The sequence below is a fragment of the Myodes glareolus genome, chromosome 6, assembly GCF_982192425.1.
Source record: "Myodes glareolus chromosome 6, mMyoGla1.1, whole genome shotgun sequence".
Taxonomy (NCBI): Eukaryota; Metazoa; Chordata; class Mammalia; order Rodentia; family Cricetidae; genus Myodes; species Myodes glareolus.
In genome coordinates, this window is record NC_142031.1 from 40,157,808 (window position 1) to 40,178,386 (window position 20,579).

At 47.3% G+C, this 20,579-nt stretch overlaps 1 protein-coding gene across 2 annotated transcripts in view; it reads right to left on the reverse strand.

The window, feature by feature from the left end:
- The window catches only part of Reep1 (receptor accessory protein 1), a 104,819-nt gene extending 84,445 nt beyond the window's left edge, over nucleotides 1-20,374 (reverse strand). The window contains exon 1 of one of the 2 annotated variants that reach the window (XM_085690707.2): nucleotides 20,223-20,374. In XM_085690707.2, coding sequence (XP_085546833.1) covers nucleotides 20,223-20,254 — 32 coding nt within the window. In that variant the 5' untranslated portion in view covers nucleotides 20,255-20,374. The remainder of the gene's footprint in view (nucleotides 1-20,222) is intronic. The other variant, XM_085690708.2, reaches the window with a different exon arrangement.
- Between the last annotated feature and the right edge of the window lie 205 nt (nucleotides 20,375-20,579).

The following is a 20,579-nucleotide window of genomic DNA, read 5'->3' on the forward strand; positions in this document are numbered from 1 at the left end:
TAAGCCAGCCCCAGTGAAATGCTTTCCTTCATCAGAGTTGCGATAGTTATGGTGTCCCTTCACAGCGATAGAAACCCTAACGAAGACAGAAGTGGAAACTATAATCAGGATAAATTGTACCAAAAAAAAATCTATTAAAAAAAAACCCAGAAGATAAATGTGTGTGTGTGTGTGTGTGTGTGTGTGTGTGTGTGTGTGTGTGTGAAGGTGAAGAGGACCATCTCAAATACAGGTCCTCCGGTGTCTGGCCCCCTTTGTTTGAGACAGGGTCTCACTGGCCTGGACCTCTACCAAGTGGAACTCCACAGACGAAACGAGCTGGCCAGCATGCTTTAGGAATCAGACTGTTTCTACTACCCACCTCACCTCTGCACAGATTACAGATGACACACCACAAGGCTTCCTGATAAGCTGTATTTTATTTTTAATCATGTATTTGTGTCTATGCGTGGGTATGTACACGTGAACATAGGCACCCAAGGAGGCTAGGGTGGGTGGGGTCCCCTGGAACTCAGTTAGAAGTGGTTGTGAACCACCAGCTGTGGGTGCTGGGAGCCGAACTCCTAACCTCGTGACTGATGAGCCATCTCCCCAGGCCCCACGTGCAGCTTTTTATGTGGACACCGGGGGTGGAACTCAGGTCCTCGCACTCGCAAGGCCAGCGCTTTGCTGACTCATCAGTCTCCCTGCCTTTCTCCTTTCTGTTAGTGCTGTTCAGCTCCCTTCTCTCCTCCCTCTCCTCCCTCAGTTTCTCAGATTCTATTTCCTATGGAGGAATACGCTACTTAGTCCCCAGCTCTTTCATTTCTGGGGATGGGAACCAGGGACCCAGACAAGGCAAGCCATTCACTCAAAGTGACCGAGCTGCTGGGCAGCAGAGCCAGGACTGAATCAGGCCATGACTACTTTTCTACATAACATGCTGAAACCGGTCTGAGCCATTGTGACCTCACTGGCAAAACGCTGATGCTTTTTGCTTCCCTCAGCTGCTCTTGAAATACAGGCTCAAGGTCTAGGCTAGTGATGGAAAAGAGAGGGATGAGCCGGGACACTTGTTACCACTAGCAGACTTCAGTCCCTGTCCTAGGGAGCTTGTGCCCCAGGGGCAGCCGCCCAAAGCTCAGTCAGTGCTGCCCTGCTGGAATCATTCAGAACTTCTGTCTTTTGAGACAGGGTCTCATGCATCCCAGGCTGGCCTCAATTTTACTTCGTAGCAGAGGGTGAACTTGAACTTCCTATCCTCCCTACTCCACCTCCTAAGTGCTGGATGGCAGGTACACATCCCTGTCTAGTTTATGAGATGCAGAGGACCAGAAGTGGAACTTCACACATTGTAAACAAGCATTTGACTCACAAAGCTACTTCCCCAAGCCAGAACTTCTTATTGTTCAAGAGTTTTTTTTTTTTTCTGGAATTGTATTTCTCTATCTTAAGTGTTGGCAACTGATCCCAGCCTAAAACCCTGCAAACCCACAAGCTGGTTTCTTCTCTCCAGCCAGCATATCCATGACCCTGGATGCCACAACATATAAGAAGACAGTTTAGAAACCGCTAAGTGTCCAAATGAAACTTAGAAAATATGAAAGACAAACCCACAGCAACTGGTTCTGACTCTCTACCCAGGAAACTTTTCCAGAATTTCCTCCTGAGATCTGAGCTCCCACCCTAAGTGACTTCACCCAGCCTGGTGGCAGACATGCAAAGACCACAGCTGACCTCACATTCCTGCCAGTGCGGTGTCAGCAGCTCAGCTGCCTAGGCATCCGTGTCAGCTGGGGAATTTGCCCAGGCCCTGCAAGGAAACTACCTCTCCACCCAGAGCTGCATTAAGGTGGGTGAGCTGGCCTCCAGGGAAGTGCTGAGCCTGCCATGCTTGGAGGATCCTGCAGGGAATGGACTGGCCCAGGATGATCCCAGGCTCTCCGAGATGGGGCTGGCCCAGGTAAGTTGAGCAGGCTGGCCAGAGCTGAGCCATCCAGGAAAGAAAACACCAGCACCAGGGCTATCCTCAGATGGTTGGTGGGTCCTGGCTGGTGTCCCATCTCTCAGCCATAGGAACGGTAGACTGGCAGGCTTTGTCATCAAACTAGAAGATGCTTTCTAGGGGGCTTCTGCAGAAGAAGCATCTCAGATCCCTACTATGAATTCAGATGAATTCAAAGCCCATTGCTGCCAGGGGTCATGTCATATCAATATAGTAGGCACCAAGGGCTGCAGAAGAGCGAACAGGGAACCCGCTGATTTGGCACCAGTGCTGAGCTGCTGGATCAAGACTCCCCAGAAGCCAATGTCGCTTGAGACATCTTTGAGCCAGCATGTCATACTTTAAAATAAAAGTGATGTCTTCAAACCTCAAACATAAAGGATAAAGAAGGGGTCATGGTTTCCTGCAGCATCAGACAAGATACCCTGCCTCACTCCAGCATGGAAAACAGCTACTGTAAATCGCTCGGCAGGTGCTCAGGCTCAGGGATGAAGATGGAGCTCAGCAGGAGAGTGTTCACCCAGCACATGCAGCGCTGAGTCATATGCCCTGAGCCAACCAGAAAAGTCCATTTATGCTTGCATGCACACATGCCAATGCAAACACGCATGCATGAATGCATATTTACACGGCATATCTGTGTAGGTCAATGACAACTTCGAAGAGTCTACCAGGTAGGTTCCAGGGATTGAACTCAGGTCACCAATTCCTTTACCTTATAGACCATCTTGCCATATCCTCCACCTTATTTTCTGAGACAAACTGGAGCGCATCACTGAGTCAGATTGGCCGGCAAGTCTTAGGATCTGTGCCTCCTCAGTGCTGAGGTAAGAGGCAACATGGATGCTGTGAATGGAACTTAGGGGCTCATGCTTGCTCAGCCAGTGTCTTCCTGCTGGGCCACCTCTCCAGCCCAGAAGGATTTATATGATGAGATTAAAGGCAATATTCATGAGTCTCATTTTTTTTTATGCTGAATGACAAAACAAATCATAGCTTCCAAAAGACCAATACAATCAATCTTGAAGCCAGACGGTGGTGGTGCAGGCCTTTAATCCCAGTACTCGGGAGGCAGAGGCAGGCAGACCACTGTGAGTTTGAGGCCAACTTGGTCTACAGGGCCAGTTCCAGGACAGTCTCCAAAGCTACACAGAGGAACCCTGTCTTTAAAAACAAAAACAAACAAACAAAAAACCCACAATAAATCTTGATATAAAAGAGGCCTGAAGGAAGGTACAATGTCCTCTTCTTGACATTGTTCTTTTGTTCTGGTAAGATTGTTTTTTATTGAAATGTATTTATTCTCTTATTCTCCCTCTCTCCCTCCCTTTATCCTTCTCCCCTCCCCCTGTATGAGTGTGTGTTTATGTGTGTGCTAGTGTTTGCCATGGTACCTGTGTGAAGCCAGAGGACAGTGACCAGCAGTCATTTTTCTCCCTCCATCGTGTGGGTCCCCGGGATCACTCAGGGAGGCAGCTTGGCAGTCACTGCCTCTACCTACTGATCCATCTCACTGACTCTTTACTGTCATTTTAAATTAGTTTATAAACTATGCTATAAAGGAAGCTTGGTGGTGCAGACACATCCTCCCACCACTTAAGCAGCAGAGACAGGAGGATCAGGAGCTGAAAGACATCTTTAGCTATATAGCATGCTGAAGGGCAGCCTAAGCCAAATGATGCCTTGTCTCAAAAATCCAAACATAAACACATACTCCTAATGCCTCCATTTTTATTTTAATGTGATGAATACAAAAAGATAGAGATATATAAGTAGAAGTTTTTGGGGAGACGGAACCTTCAGCCTTTTTTCCTTTTTCCTTAAGAATAAAGAAGCCCAGAGACAAACAAATGCACGTGCCACTGTCACAGAACAATCCTGTCCTTGAGTGAGACTAGCGTATTGGTAACCATGGGATGCTACAGGTACTCATATGCTTCAACGGGAAAAAACATGTGTAATTATGCAGAAAGCAATAGTGTTGTTGAAATAAGAATGACACACTGTTCATTGCACCATTTTTCTGATATTTCTGTATCAAAGATTTTTCAGATTTGAAGATGTCATCAGCATAAACAATTTGCTAAGCAAACATATTAATGTAGCGATGCCCGGGAGGTCAAAGGCAAGTCAAGGAAGAGTCGGAGTCAAGTATTGGACTTCAGAGTACAAGCCATCATGTGTGGCGAGCACAGGAGATGTGCTCTAAGGTGATGCATGGAGCTTTCAGACCACGTTATTAACACACAGCTCCCTGGGCTCCACCCTCAGGCACTTTCATTCAGTGTCCTTGGGGCAGTGTTCTGAGAACACACAGTTCTGATAAATTCCCAGGCAAGGTGACGTGGGATTCCCCTTCTGTATGCTAGGAATATGCTTTATTACCATTGGTTAATAAAGAAGCTGCTTTGGCCTGTGGCGGGGAAGAATATAGGTAGGAGGAAAAACTAAACTGAATGCAGGGAGAAAGAAGGCGGAGTCAGGAAGACGCCATATAGCTGCCGAAGGAGGAGGATGCCAGAACCTTACCGGTAAACCACAGCCTCATGGTGATACATAGATTAATACAAACAGATTAATTTAGGATGTAAGAATTAGCTAGGCAAATGCCTGAGCCATTGGCCAAACAATGTTGTAATTAATATAGTTTCGGTGTGATTATTTGGGTCTGGGTGTCTGGGAAATTAAAAGGCAGTCTCCGATAACAAAATCACGCAGAAACTTCTTTCTCCCTGCATTCAGTTTAGTTTTATCGCCTACCTTTATTCTGCCTTGCCATAGGCCAAAGCAGTTTCTTTATTAACCAAATTAAATAAAACATATTCCTAGCATACAGAGGGGAGTCCCACATCGGTAAGGTGATATGAGTCCCTAGAACACACTTTCCATAGCCTCTCTCTCTCTTTAAGGATTAGAGTCTGCCATGCATCAATTTCTGTCCCTCCAGAAGATATACTAAAGTCCTGACACCCAGGACTTTTGAACATGATCTTAGTTGGCAGCAGAGTAAAGGCAATGCTATTACAGAGGGCTCTAATCCAGTATGACTCGTGTTCTCCGAAGAAGAGGACAGGAGACAGACATGTAAGGAGAAGGTCAGGTGGCAACAGATACAGAAAGGCAAAAGCTTGCTGACAATCCTGCAGGTGCAGGATCCCCCCCTCCCAAGTCTCCAGCACCAATGTGGCCCCACCTGCACTAACTTCAGGTTTCTGGACCTCAGAACTGTGAGAATAAATGTCTCTCATTTTAAACCACCTAGCTTGTGATACTTTGTTATAGCGGACTCAGAGAACTAATACTGACTCCAAAGAACCCCATGATCAGAGACAGCAGGTTGGCTCAGCTGGTATGGGAGCCTACTGACAAAACTATTTGAGATCAATCCCCAGAACCCACATGATGGAAAGCAAGAACTGACTGTTGAAAGTTGTCCTCTGACCTCCATATGCATGTGCACACATGTGCGTGCATACACACACATACACACATGCGTGCACTCTCAAAATAAACACACATGTGCGCACTCTCAAAATAAATACGTAAAAATGTAATGAAAACATATGAAGAACTCCAATATCAGAAAAGTTCTGGGGGGGGGGCAACTGGGTGCAATGGCAACTCCCTTGTTTGGGGGTCTCTTAGACTCTCCTGACCAATAACTTGAAGGGATGCTTCCCACGTTTTCCACTGAGGTTTTTGTTGGATGGCCTGTGGCTCTTGAGGCGAGCATATCCCTCAAAAATTTATTTTCTAGTTGTCCAATATTGGAAGAGTCCCTGGACACACGCACAAACTCTGGCAGAGCTCACCTCTAACCCAGGCCTCCAAAGATTCCTACAGAAAAAGCCCTAAGCCATACAAACTCAGCGAATAATGCAAACAACCATACAATGTACTTTGATTGAGAGACAATGGGATAAGAAGCAATGAAGCTGTTCACCAGTAGCATAGTGGCAGCTGGTGAGAGGGTGACCTGACTCTGATGCCCAGAACCCTCTGGAACCCTCATGCTGGCAGGGAAGAACTGACCCCTGAAAGTTGTCTTCTGACTTGCACGTTGTGCCATGGCTCCCTCTAATGCCACCCAAAGAGAAATTAATTTAAAAATTAGAAAAACACAATGGAGCCAAGCATGATGGTGCACGTCTTAAACCTAGTACTTAGGAAGTACTAGTACTTAGGAAGCTGAGGCATGAGTTTGATGCTAGCCTGGTCTACAGAATGAGCTCCACACCAGCCTTGGCTAGAAGGAGTTCCTGGCTCAAAAAAAAAAATCAGAGTATAAAATAAATGTACCAATATTTAAAGGAATAAAAAATTAGTTTAAAATGTGTAGAAGGAAAACTATTATACATAGGCAAGTTTTATTGCAGCATAACCAAATAGGATTTTTAATATATCACAAGAATGCAAAAATTACACCTAAAAATCTCAGCATTTAGGAGGAGGGAGCAAAAAGATGACAAATCTAAGGCTAACGTGGGCTCTATAGTGAGTTCCACAGCAGCCTGGGCTTTACAGTAACATTTATCTAAAAAGAAAGAAAGGCAGATAGACAAACCCAACACGGGCTGCTGAAATGGCTCAGTAAAGGCACTGGCTCCATGCCTGATGACCTGCCTTCAACCCCCGGCACAAGGAGAGAATCCACTCCCAGAAGCTGTGCTCCAACCTCCACACGCATGTTCATACAAATAAATAAGTGTAACTTCAAAAAGTTAGATGATAATTTACTAATGGTGAAAACATGAATGAATGTGTTGTATTTTTTTAGTGCCTCTAGTGAGACTGTCATTAGTCTCACTAATGTGGCAAAGTGTGCAGATTAATTTTACCATCGAGCCTTCCTCGACTTCCTGGTCATGTGTGTATGATTGGGTTTCTTCCTGAACTAGTGAGTAGAACCTGCCAGTACAGTCATTAGGGACACATGCTTTTTCTACAGGAAGATTCTAAACTATTGATTAATTCCTTCTTTTCTTCTGTTTTTTCTTCCTCCCTCCCTCCCTCCCTTCTTCCCTCCCTCCCTCCTTTCCTGATAAGGTCTTACTCTTTAGCCCAGGCTGTCCTGGAACTTACTTTGTAACCAAGGCTAACCTTGAACTCATGACCATCCTCTCCTCATCTTCCTGAGTGCTGGAATAATAGGCATGAGCCACTCTTGCTTGATTCGATATCTTCAGAGGTATATAATTCCTCTTTTTTCCTTAGGTCAACATTATTTTAGGACTTAACTCCTTCTAATCATTTTCTAAACATATTGTTAATTACCACTACTCCGTCTCCCTTCCAAGCATTCTCATTAGATATATGTTGAACGTTCTTACTCTATCTTCCACACATCTTCCATCTTGCTCCCTTACTAGCTGCAGTGTAGCTAAATTTCGGCACGTGTGTCACCTCAGCCATGTCTAATGAGCCACTGAACACATCTTATTTTGCTATTTTAACTGGCATTTTAGAAAAGCCTGCAGCAAGAACAGCACAGGGAAACCCAGAAACATTCCCTCTTTAATCACGAACAAAACAAGCATGTCTGCCTGTTGGGGGCTGTGGACCCCCAGATCCTGAATTTCTGGTGAACAACTTGTAATGCTTGCTGCTGCTCTGAGTACGAGACCCTCAGGAGTTCCTAATGGCGGGGGAGTGGTTTCTGGTGGTTTTGGCTGGGGCGTGGCTATCATTTAAGGATCCCTGTATAAGCTGCCCTGGAATACAATAATGGGGGCATTCTTGTTTCAAGGATGACCTGCATCTCTGTCTGTGTGTCTTTGTGTGTTTAAATCTCCAGGCCCTTGCCTGAGACTCGTGAACTGCCTTGTACACATAGTAGCCCGGACAGTACATCTGCCTTTCCCACGTTTAGTTTCAGGCACTGGGGGCGCCTGTCGCTGCTGTGAGGGGAGGGGAAGGAGTCGTGACTGGAAAGACAGGCACTGTACTATCCTCAAAAGACACGGCTGGGTGAGAAGCAACCCTCTAGAATCTAACATTTAGCAAAGCTGTAACCCCTAGTAAACAGTTGGAAAATAGCAAGTTCATTAAGACACTTAATGCTGGTATTGACAAATACCAAACACCCAAGAGTAAACAGAACAAATGCCTTGCATGGGGCTAACAGCAAAAACGATGAAATTAGCCAGGCAAGGGGAGTCACACCTGCAATCCCAGCACTCCATGAGGAAAGCCGAGGCAGGAGAAGTTCCATGAGGTCAGTGCCAACTTGGATTACAAGGCGAGTTTCAGGCCAGCTTGAACTACATAGCATGAGACTTTGTTTCAAAAATAAAATAAAATAAAATGTTATTGAGAGTCATTAACTGGAGAGATGGCTCAGAGACAACGAGTTTACGCCAAGGACCAGAGAGCAGTCTCCAGCATCCATGTGAGATGGCTCACAACCTCCTGTGACTCTACCTCCAGGAAAGCCAATGCCTGTCCTCTTCTGGCCTCCATGGGCACTCACAATCCATACACCACACACACACACACACACACACACACACACACACACACACACACACACAGAGAGAGAGAGAGAGAGAGAGAGAGACATACACACAGACACAGAGACAGACACACAGGCACACACACAGAGGCACACACACAGGCACACACACACACACACTTTTAAAACAATGAATAGTTATGGGGTAAAAGAGAACCTAAATAGCAGCTTCTCATTGTTCCATGCATTCATGCTCTTCCAGACAAAATGCCTGTGTGTACCGTGCGTGTGCATGCACACATGAAGGAGCAAACACTAACATTCCTGAGGAAGAACAAGGCGGGAAGCTGCCGTGCCAGATGCTAAGCTCTTCCTAAGCTTCGGTAACTGAAAGTGTGGTGCTGGTGTGAAGGCGGACAAAGCATTCACTGATGAAGCGGAGTCCAGAAACACCCACACCAGGGGATCCGAGTCACGGCAGGCTGGACACTGCAGAAACGCAGAGAAAGGACACGCTTCTAATACATGGCACTGGGTAGCTGGTTTTCTGTATGGGGAAAATCAGGCACCTGCTTCATGTTACACATGAACCCAGCTCATAATGGCTTAGAAAACGGCCTGTGAATGGGGACACTGTAGAACAGCTGGGATCAATGCAATAGGCTCATGAGTTCAGGGAGGGAAGCTTCACAGGCTATGAACAACACTGTACGGAAGGAACCGGAGACCTGGCTCAGAGGCTCCTGGCAAAGCACCCTCATTGAAAGGCTTGCATTTGGGAATTCCCATTCCAGGGAATCTTATGTCTTCTTGCTTCCAAGGGCACCTGGAAATCTATGGCATGAAAACCATAAAATTCTGCACATCAAAATACATCACAAAGAAAATGGGCGACCAAGCTACAGACCGAGAGGTGACATTTGTGACATATAAACGACAATGGAATAGTACACAGGATATTTAAAGAATTCCTCCTACATATGAGAAAGTAGGGGGAAATTGGCCAAATTTGAACAGGTACTTCACAGGAAAGAGGACATATGTAAGTCCTGGTCTCTGGCCTCCATCTTTGGAGGACCCACCCCGTCCGGGCCACCTGAGAGTGCAGAAATTCCATTAAACCTGGATATCCTCTAATTTGGCTTGTTGTGATTTGGCTTGATTAGGATTTTTGTGTCGGCAGAGAGTTCATGTTAGGAAATACTCCTAACATCATAAATGGCCAGTAAACGCTCAAAAGACACCCAGTCTATTAAGTATTCAGGGAATGTAAACAATAGCAAAAACAAACAAACAAATACAAGGGTTTGGGACACAGCTTGGTTGATAAAGGACCTCAGTTTCATGTCCAGACCCACGTCTGAAAAAAGAGTTAGGCATGGCGGCACATGCTTGTAAGCCCAGTGCTGACGCTTATAGGCCAGGTGGCCGAGCCTTCCTGGTAATTCTGGATCAGTGAAAATCCTGCCTCAAGAAATGGGGGGGGGGCAGACAAATGATTTAGTGGTTAAGAATACTTGCTGGTCTGGCAAAAAGACCCAGGTTCAGTCCCCAGCACTGAGGTACTTGGCATGTTCTTCTGGCCTTCTCAGGTGCTGGGCACAAACCTGACTGTCAATCATGGAAGCCTTTGGGGACATTAAAGAACCAAACTAAAGCAAATAGTGAGGACTCCTACCCTTTCTCAACACCAATTCATTAATTCATCACTTAGCTGACTTATTCATCAATCCAGTGTCCATTATTGATCATTCCTTGGTGCTAGGCCCTAGCTGGGCACCTCAGACACAAAGATGAATGACTTCTGATTCCGTCTCTGGGAAACTGCTGGGGTCCCGGAGCCGCTGAATGGAAACTGGGGCTTAAATTCAGGCATCTCGACTGCCTGATTGGGGATCTTTCCCTTTGCTAGTTAACAACAAACAACTCAGCTAGACCTTTGAAGAGGTGTGCTGTTATAAGTTACCTCATATTTTTACATGTTTTATTTGTTATGTTTGGTTTCTGAACTACTCTGAGTCTAGACTAACTTAGAATTTACTATGGAGCTCAAGCTGGCTTCAAACATGTTGAAATCCTCCTGCCTCAGCCTCCTGCGTGCTGAGATTACAGTTGTGAATGACCCTGTCTGGCTTAGAATTTCCTTTAATTTTCTAATTCACTTTTATTAAGGAAACGTTTCCAGACCTTTTTTTCCTTCCTTCAGTATTTCCAGAAACAGCAGTCTAATCTTGCTTTTTAGGTCAAGTCTCACTATTTAGGTTGTCCTGGAACTCAATATGTAGGCCAGGCTGGCCTTGAATTTACAGAAATCCACTGCCTCTGCATCCCAAGTACTGGTATTAAAGGTGTGTGCCACTATGTCTGGCTTTATCCATGCACACTTTAAATGAATCATTAGAGGGACAGGGATCGAGGTGGTTTCCTGAATTGTTTCTGTTTATTTGTTTTGCTCAAGAGTTCTGAAAATCAAACCCAGGGCACTGTGCACACTAGGCAGACACTGCCAGTGAGCCACACCTCAGCGGCCCAAACAACAGTAAGAAGCAGGCTGTTAACACAGAGGTTGGAGCCATGGTTGGATGGTTAGTGTCTTGAAGGTAGAGCTAAGAGGATTACACAGCACACAGGCTTGGAGTATGATCAGATGCCTGGAGACACATGGACTAGTGGGTCTACATCTCATGTGCTCATGAGAACAGGTTCTAGAGTGTTCTTAGAAATCTACGCCAGCACCAATTAGTCATGTCTAACCAGCTTCTTTTTCAAGGCAGGCTGCACACATTCTCCTCTGAGTGGTGTCTGTAACCTGCCTAGCCTGATATTCTGTATGGCAGGCATTGTCTTGCCCATGTAAACCTCAGTGGTGACAAAGCCTATTTTTATTGCTCACAGTTAATCAGCCTGTCTTTGAAAGGCACTAGGTAAGCGGTTCTCAATCTGTGGGTCATGACCCCTTTGGGGGGTCAAATGACCTTTTCACAGGGGTCACCTAAGACCATGGGAAAACTACTCAATTATTATTATTCAATTACAATACAATTCATAACAGGAGCAAAATTACACTTATGAAGTTAGCAATGAAAATAATTTGTGGTTGGGGTCACCACCACGACAGGAGGAACTGTAGTAGAAGGTCAGAGCCTTAGGGAGGTTGAGAACCACACTGCTCTAAGCCCTGAGCACTAGGTTAGTGGAACCCAATCACATCATGTGAAACTCATTAAAAGTTAGGGTGCGACTCTTAGAACTAGTTCTCCCTGAGAGGTGAGGAGCCTGAATCCCAGTTCTCCAGCCAAATCAGCAGCCTGAGATTATCTGTCCCTTTTTCTTTCATATGGGTTATGATGTAGCTTATCTCCTGACTCAGCAAACTTCTCGAGCTGTGTGAGGATTTCGTAAAAATGCAGATTCCTTAGGTCTTGGGTGAAGCCCTGAATGCTGTCTTCCCAGCTACTCCAGAAGTCCATGCGGCTGGGGCCAGTCTTTGAGGAAAGAGGGTCCTAGCTCCCCCACAATACAACAGGAGCTTACCAGCCACCTACCGCAGACGAGGGAACAACAAAACAGGTATGTCCTCCCAGGAGCAGTAAATGCACAGTCGGAGTATCAGACGATACAATGACAGTTCTACCCTGGAAACCTAGAGGGCAGCTTTATTCAGTCAGGGGACCAAGGTTTCATGGATATTATGGTTGAATCTAAAGCGTCCACTGTAAGCCAGTGTGTTTGAACACACGGTTCCCAAGCTGGTGGTGTTGTTTTGGAAGATGGTAGAACCTTTAGGAGGGAGAGCTTTGAGAGATGAAGTGAGTCGGTGGGGGCAGGCCTGAGATTTCATAGCCCCATCCCATTTCCTGTTCACTTTGCTTCCTGACTGTGGAAACAAAGTAACTAGCCACCTCCGGCTCCACCATGATGGTCTGTATTTCCTCAAATTGTGTGCCAAATAAATCCACCCTCCCATCAGTTGCTTCTGGTCAAATATTTGATCACAACAACAAGGAATGTGACTAATTCAATGAGGAAGAAATTAGAGCCACACGTGAAGAACGGACACAACAATGACCCTACCCTGGCTCCCATTCCTCAGTGTTCTCAAGCTCTCCTCAAGTGACATTTTACTTCAGAACAGAAGAAAGAAAAGGAAGAGAAAGGGGAGTGAGGGAGATATTTCCAATTTAAAAAAGCAAAAGACGATCCCCCCCCACCAAAGCACGTATCTAGACCTAAGTCATTCGCCTTTTCTTCAGGCTTAGTGGAGGGAGACAGGGCAGGGTAGTCTGGAATGGGAAACTTGGTCTTCAGCCTAAACGGCTGCCCATCATTTCCCCCTAAAGCACTGCCCATTGTTTTCCATAAGTAGGTTTAAAAAAATGTGTATAAGGGTAGCCAGGGGGCATGGAGCTTGGCTGTTCACACTGAGGAGGCAGAGGCAGGAAGATTAAAAATTGAAAGCTACCCTGGGCTACACTCAGCCCTCAAGGCCAACCTGGACTACACAGCAAGACCCTGACTTTAAAAATGACTAACTGGGATTGGAGAGGTGGCTCGTTGGTTAAGATCACGGTTTGCTCTTCCAGAAGACTGGGGTTCCATTCCCAGCACTCGTCCAGCAGTTCACAACTGTCTGTCATCCCAGCCCCAGGGGAACCAAGGGCACCAGGCGTGCACCCAGTGCACAGACAGACATGCCGACAAAACACCCATACACTCAATTTTTTTAATTAAAAAAACTCCAACTAACTAAACAGAATTAGAACAAAGGAGAATGCCTATGGCAAAATATAACTGAATTGTGACTGGTGGAAGGAAAAGGAAAGGAGGCACAGGGGATGTTCATTCGGTAGGAAGAGAGCACAGAGCCTTGGGTTAGCGCCGCAGATCTTAGTACCTGAGAGGTAAAGGCAGGAGCTTTGGAAGCTCAAGATCATTCTCTGCTACATAGTTTCAGACCAGCCTAAGACACATGAAACACTGTCTTAAGCTAACTAAATAATATAAAATTTATGGAAAGATAAAATGGAAATTATGCATGATTGCTGTAAGAGGGAAGAGGCAGCCATACAGAGCCTCTAGGCTGGACAGCCAGCAGCATCTCTGGCCTTCAAATGCCAGGTGACTGAAAGGCCCTGGTGTGCCGTGCAGAGAGGGACTGGCAGTGGCTGCTGGTGAAGGACAGACAGACTCTGGGAAGGTATCTTAACTCAGGAAGGGAATGCTTCCACTCACAAATCTAGTAAAGATGGGGTAGAAATGGCAATCAAACCTGGAGCAACTAATTCCATCATCCCTGAAGGAACCATTGAAAGGACTAGACTCCTTCCCACTGCAGGCTTTTCCTCCAGACAGTACTCTGTGCAGCCTCACAGGGATCATAAGAGACGGCAGCACAATGTCTGCTCTAGGCATCTATGCCCATGCTTGAAGGGCTGTAACAAGATACCCGACAAGATTTCTTCTGGGGCTAGCGGTGTAGATGAATGGTAAAACATACAAGGTTCTAGGTTTGATCACTATCACCGAAAAAAATTGAAAATAAGAAAATATTTCTTCTAACACTCCAATTGTGTCACACGCACATGTGCGCGCGCACACACTTTCCCCCTATATTCCTAGGATACTGCTTGGATGAGAACTAAAACACCTCAAAAGTACAGTAGTGTATGTACTGTGTGATGGCAGATGAGATCCTCGAGCTCAGAACACACTGTGTAAGTGTTCCTCTTCCAATCCTTTGGGGGCATTCTCCAGCCCAGTAGGAAGAGGAACATATTCTTCACCTATCTAATGATTCTGCCATTATACTTTGGGGGTTACACGTGGGAATGTGCGTGTGTGTGTGTGTGTGTGTATGTGTGTGTAGCGAAAATAAACTTGGCAAGGAAGTGGCCATAATATATGGTGCCTTTGCAGTGCACTGTCGAGGAAGTGGCTGTAATATACGGTGCCTTTGCAGTCCACTGTGGAGGATGTACCCTGCACAGGCTCATTCGGCTTGCGTCTGGGTCTGTGCCAGTTAGTTTCTGTCAACTTGACACAAACAAGAGACACCTGAGAGGAAGATGCCTCAATTGGGGAATTGCCTCCATCAGATTGTCTACAGGAAATCTATGGGGACATTTTCTTGACTCATGATTGACATTGGGAGAGCCCAGCCCAGGGCCACCCCTGGGCAAGTGGTCCTGTATTGTATAAGAGAGTAGTTAGGCAAGCCACAAAAAAAAAAAAGAAAGAAAGAAAGAAAGAAAGAAAGAAAGAAAGAAAGAAGGAAAGAAAGAAAAGAAATAAAATGAAATCAAGTAAGTAAGCAGCAGCACTTCTCCATGGCTTCAATTTCTGCCTCCAGGTTTCTGCCTTGAGTTCCTGCCCTGACTTCCCTCCATGATGAACTGTTACCTGGAATGTAAGATAAAATGTACCCCGCCCCCCACACACTGGGTTGCTTTTGTTCAGCGTTTTATTACAGCAATAACTAGAGCCGGGCAGAGGTGGTGCACACCTTTAATCCCAGCACTCGGGAGGCAGAGGCAGGTGGATTTCTGTGAGTTGGAGGCCAACCTGGTCTACAGAGAGAGTTCTAGGACAATTAGAGCTGCTACACAAAGAAACCAGGACAGAGCCATCTTCTTGATTTTCATAGCTTTTCTGTCATCAAACAGTACACTCTCTCAGGGTGGCTCTTTTCAGAAAGGAGGAGCTGACTTGGACATAACCACTCAGACCCTCCCTTGCCAGCGAATTCCACTGATAGATTTTACGAGGTCCCAGGGCCCCTTCCTAGCATGCAGGCGGATCAGTGAACAAAGAGCTGTGGTGTCACCTAAGCTGGTACTGTCACTTCCTGCAGGGATCTTATATTTATAAACCCTTGTGACACTCTGGAGCCAGGTGGGGAAGGAAACAGCCTTGAAGTGTATCGATTCTTGGAGTTATTAGGACCTCTCAGGTGATGCTGGCCATCTCAGCTCTCACCCCTGCCTCTGGACTCTAGCAATGGGGAAGTTCAGTGAGGATACTAGAACCCACGTGCTCTCTTCCAAGCACCATCTTTCCTCTTTCAATTCAACTGAACATTCACCCTGCTTTTTACAATGTCCCACACAGCTGCACCAGGAAACACATCCCCAACAAGCAAGAACTCTCTGCTAGTTATCTTTCTGTATTCCAGATTTTAAGAACAAGCCCCAGAAAAAGGCAAGCTTCTGTTTGAGGGTTCAGTCTCTTCACATTTGTTTTGCAACAGTGGGGGAACAGCTTGAGCACAGCCCACAGGCACCCTCCCAGTCCCCTCTCCTTTACACCCCTGACCCAGAACGGATGCCGCCATGCTCCAAATCCTACTCCTGGGATCCAGCCAGACTTCAGCGTCACTTTGTACTTCCCTAAAACTAATGGTTTTTGTTTGAAGAGTTATGCTCACATCTTATGCATGTATGTGCCATGTTGAGGTTAAGAGGACAACCTGCATGAGTCAGCTCTCTCTTTCCACCACATGGGTCCCAGGAACCGAACTCAGGTCGTTAGGTTTAGCAACAAGTACCCTTACCTGCTCAGCCATCACACTAGACCCCACCCCACCCCTTTAAATTAGATTTTGGTTTGTGTGAATGTACGGATGTTTGTGTAATGGCTCATGTGGCGATCAGAGGACAACTCTGGGGAGCTGGCTTTCTTCTTCAACTACCATGTGGGTCCTGGAAATCAAATTCAAGTTGTCAGGCAAGCTCCTTTACTCAGTGAGTCATCTTACTAGCTCCTTGTTTTGTTTAGAGACACGTTTCCTGTGTCCTAGGCTGGTCTTAAACATGATAAGGACAGCCTTGAACTCCTGACCCCCCTATCTCCACCTTCTGAGTACGGAGATTACCATGTTTATAAGACGCAGAGCTCAGCGCATCCTAGGCAAGGACTCTTTAACAAATAAGCTGTGTCCCAAGCCCCAGAAACTAACATTTAAAAAAATACACAAAAGGACTGCAGGTGTAGCCAGTGGTAGGGTCCTTGCCTAGCCTGTTCCTAGCCATTGCCTAGCCCGTGCCTAGCCCATGCCTACACTTTGCTGATCCCATGCCTAGCTCATGCCTAGCCTGTGCCTACCGTGTGCTGATCCCATGCCTGGCCCTTGCCTTGCCCGTGCCTTGCCCAGCACACACTGACCCTGAGTTCCATCTTCAGCACAGCAGAGACAATAAGTGATCCTAGAAGCCGTGCAAGGCAGAAATAACTTTCTTCGCAGTATATCCATTAGATATTCACACATTTTCACCGGATGAAGATTTTCCTTTTCCCCTGTAGTAAGGTGGGTTTGGGTCTTCTAACCACACAGTGGCTAGGAGGCTCTGGGTCCACTCTGCCAAGTCTGAACCTTGGCCAAAACTCTGTCAGGGACAATGAGTACTTGCTCCTTGGGATACTTCAAAAGGGCACATTCTCCCGAATCACAGAGCAATCTCTGTGTACCCCTCTACCAGCTTACTCATGGACATTGTCTCCAGTGTGAAATTCATTCACATTTAGGCCTTGAGAGACAAGAGTGCCGACTGGCTCAGTTAGTAAAGTGCTTGCCTAGCACATATAGGAGTCTGAATCCAGCCTAGGCATACGAGACCCTATTTAAAAACAAGAGGTAGGAGGCAAATCCTAAACAAGCCCCATGCCCATGAAGACACCAAGTAGGCTCTACTTAATAAAGTTCACTTGCTACTACACTGACTCTCTTAATTTCTCCCTGGTTGAGCACAGGGAATTAGGAGGAAGACAAGCGGCCAGAAGGAAGGTTCTCAAATGGATGCACACTCATAGAGCTTTGCCCACTGGGCACAAGCCTGCCTGATGCCCAGATACTTCCATCCTCAGATGGCTCTGCTACACCCCTTCTTTGTATCCAGGGCTTCTGGAGCCTCTGGGCTCCTTCAACAAATCAGCGTTCTATGAGTGGCCTTAGATGCCAGGTACTTAAGTTAAAGCAGGAGGAGAGGAGGGCGAGAGGAAAGAGAGAAGGGGGAGGAGCCCCTGCTGCTTTTGGAGGGGACAGGGGCTGCGGAGGGAACAGGTCACAGTTGCACTCATGGCCAGTGGCAGAAAGGACATCAACAGCATCAGCTTGTCCCAGTAACTCTGGTTGGATGATTGGGACCATAAAGACAGGAAGACACTCCCTCTCCATCCTTAAACACAGCGATAGGTCTTCCTTAAATATTCTTTGATGTGGCTGACAAAACTTTGCAAAGCCTGATCACAGGAAGGAAATGGAACTTATGAACAGAACCGTCACACAAGCTCAGACCAGAGGGCTAAGGAAGCCTTAAAGAGATAGCCCCAGTGTAACCATCACGGGTCCTTGACCGTGGATCCATCGGACCGAACATCCTGAGTTCATTTTCTTCAGCTGGTCTTTTGACCTTGGGCAAGGAGCATTCCCTCTGTAGTTCTATAGAGGAGGGTGGAGGACTGGATTGGTGGTTTTTTATTAACAATAAGCCCACATATTATTCAATTTTGTTTTATCTGGAACCCCAGTACATAAAATAAGGGGGAGCTGTTCACATGGAATGAAAGCATCAAAATGCAAAGTTCCTCTGGGAACCCAGCTGGAACACTGCAGAGTGCTCACATCCTCTTAAAGAGCACCCCAAGGACAGAAGGGAATCACCATTGATTTAGTGTTCTCCATGGTGCTTGGGAATCCACATGTCACGTGTTACTGAAACCTCTGCAACAGCAATGTGCAGTTAATTAGCTTAGGAACCGAGATCTGGTGTACTATGAACTGGGATCCCAGCCCCACCCCCAGCTCCTCCCCCTTTACCTCTGTAGAATATTGGGTTGAACTGATTATTTCCTTGCATCATAAATACAAATATATGTATAAACATATGAGAACAAGTTATATTCTTAAAGACTGTAACTCCCCTACATCATCATGAGATTTCCTTCTGAGGCAAAGATGTGGCTGGTTTTCAGTTTGTTTACACCCGCTAATATTCCATAAAGGGTATTGTTAATGTGAACCAGGAATTGTTGATTAAAATCGGTGCTAATAATTCATGTTGAGTTTATGTCGTGGTTTAGGGATGAGATTGGAAGCATCCTTGACCTTTTCAAGTTGCTCCAAATCCCAGCAATCTTGGGTGCGGAGGGTAGCAGTAGACCCGAGGGGCAACTCTCACAGTCATTTAAAAAGTCATTGGACGTCTCAGTTCTTCAGGGTGTGGCTGTTTCGGGAGGTAACATCACGTTGTTGTTGCAACCCCTCCCAATATCGCACATCTTTTCTACCCCCCACCCCAGCTGCTTCTTCTGTGGGGGATACTAAGAAAACCACCAGGCCAAGCAAGCATCAAGCGTGATGCTGCTTGAGGAGCTATAGAGAAAGCCCACCAGGCCAGCAAATAAACGCCAGTGCTCCACCCAAAGGTCTCCCAGAGGCCACCAGCAAATTCAAATATCACAAGACTTCAGGAAAGAAAATACCACTGAAGGCAAGACAAGCTTCAGTCAGGCACGAGGTGTGGCAAGGAGTGCCAGTGGCTTCTCTGTATTATTGATACCAGTCATGCCACAGAAATCAAAATATTTCACGTACTTCCTGAAAGTACAGAGGAAACCCCCAGCAGTCAGCGACAGCTGTTGGGGAGACCTGAGTGGGCTCACTTGCTGGACTTTGGGAGGAAAGGGCAGAACGGTGGCTGGGAGACAAAGGCTAGGACTTTAAAGAAAGCCACCCTGGACTGCCTTGGAATATCAGTCAAGAAGCAAAGAAGAGAGGTGTGCCGAGACATGGGAGGTGGTACTGCACTGTCAAAGAGGGTTAATAGCCCCTCTTTCTCAGACAAAGAAAATGCTGGGCACGTGGTCCTCACCCAGACCTCCCCAGACCCATTTCAGTCCAAGGTCCCCTGAGAAGGTGGTAAATCAATCGTCCTGATCCAGGTAGGAAAGGTGGGAGGCAAAAAAACAACAAAAGTCCCCATCACACCTCCCCAAGGACTTCATACAGGCCTCACCCCAGATGACTCTGCTCTCCTGCACCGTCTGGGAGGTGTCACTGCCACCGCCCTTTGGTGGTGGTGGTGGGGTGGTGGGCTGCTGTCTGTCACTTAGAAATTTCCCGTGCATTCCTAGAGGTGCCTGCCCCTGTGTCTTAAACCCCTGCAAATGAAAGCAGACAAGAGGGACGAAGACTTCTACTCCCAAGATGCATACTAGTCTATTTGCCACCTGCCTTTGCCTCTGTCTATTTGAGAAACCTAAAAAAGGAGTATCTTCTTCACTCCATTGAGCGCCACTTCCTTCTGGCTACTCGTCTCCGCAATGACCCTTCCTGGCAGCACCTCTTGCTTGTCTGTCTGTCATTTTCACCTGACAAAGCGCGGCGGCAGATGAGACCAGGGCATTTCTCCCAAAGGAGAGAGACGCGCGGGCACCCACTCCTGGCCCCTGCAAATCCGCCCCACCCGTAATGGAACAAAGCAACAGAGGCAAGGCGAGACGCGCATCACCCAACCCGGGCGACTCCACCAATGTGCGGGGACCCACGCCCCGGTCCCCCTGCAAGGCGCCGCCTGCGCCCGCGGCTACCCTTGGGCCAGTAGCACCGCGCGTCCTACGCCTCCTCACAAACCCCGCGTCCCCAAGCAGCTACTGTACCTGCTAAATTTAGCGACCGCCGGGTATTAATAGCTCTAGCGACCCGGGGCTGGTGGCTCGCAGGGGCGCGCGGCCCTAAGGGGACCTGGAAGACCCGGAGGGAAGGGAAGAAGAGACGTAGAAGAAGCCACTTACACCACCAGCCTGGAGATGATCCACGACACCATGGCGGGCGGGAGGGCGGGCGGGCGCGGCCCCGGCTGCTGAGCTGCGGGCAGTGCTGCGCTCCCGGCACGTCTGTCTGTCCAAGCACCGCTGCCGCCGCCAGACTGAGCGCGCCCGCTCGGCCCGGCCCTGCGCTCGCGCGTCGGCGCAGCCGCGGCACACTCCGCCCGCTGCCCCAGCCCCCCGGGGCTCCGCGGGCCCTCGGCGATTGGGCGGCTAGCGGTGAGGGCACCCGCGCGACCCGCCCCTGCTCGGTTCGTCCCAGCCCTAAGGCTGCAGCCAGGGCGGGTCCTCCTGCACCCGTGGTGGCGTGGAACCTTGCCTCCT